Source organism: Petaurus breviceps, unplaced genomic scaffold (assembly GCF_028583685.1).
Source record: "Petaurus breviceps papuanus isolate PSGF00001 unplaced genomic scaffold, PetGlider_PUasm1.0 186, whole genome shotgun sequence".
NCBI classification, from domain to species: domain Eukaryota; kingdom Metazoa; phylum Chordata; class Mammalia; order Diprotodontia; family Petauridae; genus Petaurus; species Petaurus breviceps.
Window position 1 is genome coordinate 17,470,061 of NW_027185798.1, and position 5,215 is coordinate 17,475,275.

General features: G+C 45.9%; 1 protein-coding gene across 1 annotated transcript in view; it reads left to right on the forward strand.

Moving 5' to 3' along the window:
• Window positions 1-422: 422 nt before the first annotated feature.
• The window catches only part of CCDC92B (coiled-coil domain containing 92B), a 22,860-nt gene continuing 18,067 nt past the window's right edge, over window positions 423-5,215 (forward strand). Inside the window, exon 1 of the mRNA XM_069089624.1 lies at window positions 423-570. Coding sequence (XP_068945725.1) covers window positions 441-570 — 130 coding nt within the window. The 5' untranslated portion in view covers window positions 423-440. The remainder of the gene's footprint in view (window positions 571-5,215) is intronic.

Below are 5,215 nucleotides of genomic sequence, written 5' to 3' on the forward strand. Positions count from 1 at the left end.
GGAGTTTATTGAGAGGGGAAGGATGTAATGATGAGGGTGGTGATGTTTATATAAGTGCTTTGATCCTCGCAACGACTTGTGAGTTAGGTACTATTATCATCCCCATTTTACAGGTGAAGAACAGGGTGGGAAAGGTTAATTGACTTGTCCAGAGTCACACATCTAATAAATGTCTGAGATAGGATTCGAACTCAGGGCCTCTGTTCCACAAAGGCTGGGGAAATCAGGAACCTTAGGACCTGAAGGGAATATAATGAAGGGTGTTTCAGGTCCCCAGAGCATTGTTAAGGACACTTCAATCTGGAAATCATAGTCGCCCAACACAGGTGTGTGGAAATGGGAGGCTGGAGGATGAGTCGGGGACTAAGGCTGATGGGATCAAGGAGTGTGTGTCTTACTCCTATCTCCCTCCCCAGGCAGGGCCTGGGCCCAGGGTTGCGATGGAGACTGTATCCCTTGAGCATCAGATCCAGAGTGTGCAGCGGCACATTGCCTTCTTGAAGAAGGAGCAGATGGAGCTGCTGCGAGACTTGCACCTGGAAATTCTGCGCCTGCAGAAGCACTGCTCAGGTGAGAGCACCTTCCTTCCCCAAAGACCTTGCAGCACATGCTCATTGCCAAAAGGTAGAGAGAGAGTGTGAGGGAGCCCAGCTCTCCCCCAGGACCAGACACACAGAGCTCACAGAGAAAGGGAAAGGAAGGAAAGAGAAAGGAGAGGAAGGGAGAGGAGATAATAGGAGGGAAGCACAAGGAAGAAAGGTGAGGAGGAGAGGAAGAAAGAAGAGAAAGGAAAGAGAGGGGATAACATGGAAAGGAAGGGGGAAGAAAAGAGAAGAAAGGAGGAAGGAAGAGAAAGAAAGGAGGACAGAGAGGAGAAAATAGAAGGGAAGGACAAGGAAGGAGAGAAGAGAAAGAAAAGGAAGAGGAGAAAGGAGGATTGAGAGGGGAGACGGTTGGGCAAGAAGGTAATGAACAAGAAAGGAGGGGGGAAATAGGAGAGAGATGGAGGGATCAGAAGTAGAAAGGAAGGTAAAAAAGAGAAGCAAATGATAGATCAGAGATTTAGAACTGGAAGGAACTTTAAAGGTCACTGAGTCTAACCCCCTCATTTTACCTGACCAATTGGAGGCTTAGTGAGATTAATGACCTGTGCATCATCACACAAATATTATGTAGCAGATGTTTCAACCCAGATCTCCCTGGCTCCAAGTCCAGCATGCCCTGGACCAAACACCTACAAGTGCTGCCACAAGCATTTTATTGAACACCTACTATGCAAGGTAACCTTGTGGAAAGCAGCTAAGGGAGTGAAGAAAGACGTGGTGCAGAAGGTGGCTCTTGGACTGAGTGTTTAAGGAAATCAGAGATTCCAAGGGGAAGAAACGAGGAGAATGAATTCCAGGCATGATGGAGATGGACTGTGGAAAGAGAGAAGGAATAGAAACAAAAGAGAAGTTTGAATGAGAAAGGGCAAGGTAGGAGAGGGAGGTAAAGCAGGTGGCTGGAAAAAAGGGGGAGAGCAGATATAGGGAGATCACAGATAGGAGCAGAGAGAATAGCAATGGATAAATGGAGAGGACCAGAAAAATCCCTTCCTCTCCACTCCCAGGAAAGGAGAGTCAGAAGAATGCACAAAGGCAGGGGGTAGGAACAGAGGTCTGGCTTCTTCTCCAAACCCCCGCACTCTTTAGAGTCTAAGACACCTACACAGTGAAGGAGAACCTTTGAGAACTTCAGGAGCTTCTAGTCAGCAAATCTGGGAGACACTCGAGTATGGCCAGCTCCTCCAAATACCTGTCTACACAAGAGTCTCTGAGTATGAAGGGATTGAATGGAATGGAATGGAACAACAAAGAAGTGGAGGGCTTTGCTTCTGTATTTCTACATCACATAAAGGGGTAGGAGGGTGGGAACTAGGAAGCAAGAAAGTTTGTAGCTTGTAAATGGAGGAAGTGAGGAAAGAAGAGCTAAAGCCAGAGTGGGGCAACAAGGGGTTTATCCCAGGGTGTGCCCTTCTGGAGCTGGGGGAACAGTTCCTGCCAGTAGAGTATTCTTCATCCCCTTAGCTGTCTAGAGAGAACCACAAAGGCAGCAGTGCACAGTGTGCTGAACCTGGAGTCAGGAAGAACTGAGTTCAAATCTAATCTCAGAAATTTACTAGCTGTGTGACCCTGGGCAAGTCACTGTTTGCCTCAATTTCCCCAATTATAAAATGGGGATAATAATAGTACTTACCTTGCTAGGTTCCTATGAGAATAAAATATTATAATATTAGTAAAGTACATAGCACATAGTAGGTACTTAATAAATGCTTATTCCCTCCCCCCAATCTATTTGCCTGAAAGATGCACACAATGTCACTCCCTTTCTGAGCCTTGAGTTGGATCCCTCAGGACTCTACAATACTGCTTTCCCAGGAATGACTTTTTCCTCCACACCCTTCATGGTGAAATCCTGACTCTGGGGCATGTCACCCTCTTCTCCAGACTTGACTTCGCCAGAAAGTAGACTGTCCTTTGAGCAATACCCCCCCTCCCATCTGACCATCTTCTTTAGTACTACCACTCCCACGCCATCTCCCAAATCCATTACACTCTTTTTGCCCTATGTGGAAAAAAATCCTGCTAACTGGTGAGGAGAACAGCAGGAAACAGTTAAGGACAACAGGCAGCTCTTGCTCTATTCTCCTAAATTTTCCTGATGGCACCCAGGTGGTCAATATCAACCAGGATCCGATCCAGAGTACTGAATCATCAAGTGGGAAACCCTGGGAGTCTTCTCCTAAAACACCATTGATCAAACCTACCCAGATTTCACATGATCTATCATCCTGCCTTGAAAGAAAAGCCAGGGAGTCCCTTCCCCAGACCACTTAGACCCAATTCTGGGTGTCTCTTCTCATTCAAAGCTTGGGCCCTTCTGGCCCTTCCCAGCCAATGTCCTGAGTCAGTACTTCTAGCTACCATCATTCTGCTAAATTAGCAAGTTTAAGTATAGATGGATGAGTTGGTGTCTTCTCTTTCCCTCCTATGGAGAAAACCCAAGTCCCTCACAAGGTTATGAGATATTTCCAGGATTCATGGATGTGGGCACACCCTCCAACCAAAGCAGAGACCAACCCTCAGATCTTCCCCATCTTCCTTAGTAGGTATAGCCAAAAAAAAATTTTAAAGCATCATCACCTGGTGATCGATGAGAGTCTCTAGACTTAGCCAAGGCTTGACATCAGATTTCACAGAGAGGCTCTTTTTCGTCAGGGTTCAAAGCCCTTTAAGTCTGTATAGATATTTGCTTTGTATAATTAAATAGCATTGCACAGCAACACTGTTGCACAGCCTTGAGGCTAGAAAAAGCAGCTGGGTTCAAAGCCTACTTCTGACACATCCTGCCTATGGAGCTGTGGTCAAGTCACTTGACCTCTTAGTCCCCCAGACTATTCTAAGACTATAAATTGCAAAGAAAGTGATTGCTTGCATTGGTAGTGGGTGTTCCATCACCAAGCAGTTTTCTGTATCAATGATGTCTCAGACCCAGGTCCTATTCAAATCCTTAATTGCTCCCTGTGCATTGCAGCCCAAATTAGTGATCTGCCCACTCAAAATTATCGAGAAGATTGATCAAGATAAGCATGAGCCACTCTCACTCCTACTTACCCCAGTTCAGGGGTAATTGGAGGATTGTATTACTAATTGTCCTTTTTCGATGTTTTTGCTGACACTTCATTCAAGTTTGAAATGTCCCTAAGTGCTCCTCTCACAGTTGACCAGAGATGACTTTTCCATTTTCTCTGCAAATGGATTGTGGTCTTTTGCATCTTTGGGATACGATGAAAAGAACATTGGGTTCAAATCCCAACTCTGTGTCTAACTGCTACTGTCCCCTTTGACATTTCCCCTCTCTAGCCCTCAGTTTCCTCCATAAAATGAAAAGGTTGGACCAGAAGACCAGTAGGGTCCCTTCCAGTCCTAGAACCTATGAAATTTATGGTAGAGGGGCAGTTAGGTGGCACCAATCCTGGAATCAGGAGGACCTGGGTTCATTCAGCCTCAGATGCTTGACACTTGCTAGCTGTGTGACCTTGGGCAAATCACTTAACCCCACCTCCCTTGCCTTCCCCTCCCAAAAAAAATTTTTTTATGGTAGAAACTTCCAGAGCTTTCACTCCTCAGGAACTACAAAAAAAGACCCTACCCAAATCTACTCCTTCCTCCCAAGAGCTCCCAGGTCCCCTGTTTGAAACAGGCATATATTTAGGAATATAGGGACCCAGGACCACAACTTGAAAAAAATGATGGAAAATAGAAAGGAAATCAATCAGTGAGAAATTCAGTGTAGATTGTACTTTTGAGACCTGTCGCACAATGATGAAGCATTATACTTACCATAATGGAGGCCACCATGATATACAGCATTAGACAGAGTTTTGCTCAAATTTAGTCTTCACTGGTCTCCCCCAGGCCCAGTTGAAATCCCCAGGACAGAGTCCAGAGACCTCTGGAGAAAAACCTCTGAATCTAGCCTTCAGAAACATGGAATGTGTGCTCAAAGCCCATAGGGTCTATCTCCTCATTTTACAGAGAAGGAAACTGAGGCTGAGAGAGAGGAAGGGTGCCCAAGGTCACAAGAGCAGTTGGATGTGGGAGTTGGGAGGGACTCCAATGGCAACTTAGTATAAGATGCTCACCAAAGAAAGTCCTACCATGGCGTTCTTGACAAGAAATTATCCAGTCTTTGCTTGAAGACCTCCAAGGAGGGAGAAGCTGCCACCTTTCAAGGCAGCCCATTCCACCAGACTCGCCCATTTCTTTATGAGTCCTCATCATTTCTTTGATCTGTGAACCTCTGTAATGACAACATGCCTAGTCTCTCTGTATAGGGCCTGGGAGTTCTAAGGAGGAAGAAGAGGTGCATCTCCCCCAGGATAACTGCTCTCTGTCTCTATCTCCATCTCTGTCTCTGTCTCTGTCTCTTTGTCTCTCTCTGTGTATCTCTCATTCTCTCTCTCTGTCTCTCTCATTCTCTCTGTCTGTCTCTCTCATTCTCTCTGTCTCTGTCTCTCTTTTCCCCTCTACCTCTGTCTCTGTCTCTCATTCTCTCTCTCTGTCTCTCTCATTCTCTCTGTCTCTTCCTCTCTCTCTCTGTCTCTTCCTCTCTCTCTCTGTCTCTTCCTCTCTCTCTGTCTGTCTCTTCCTCTTTCTGTCTGTCTCTTCCTCTC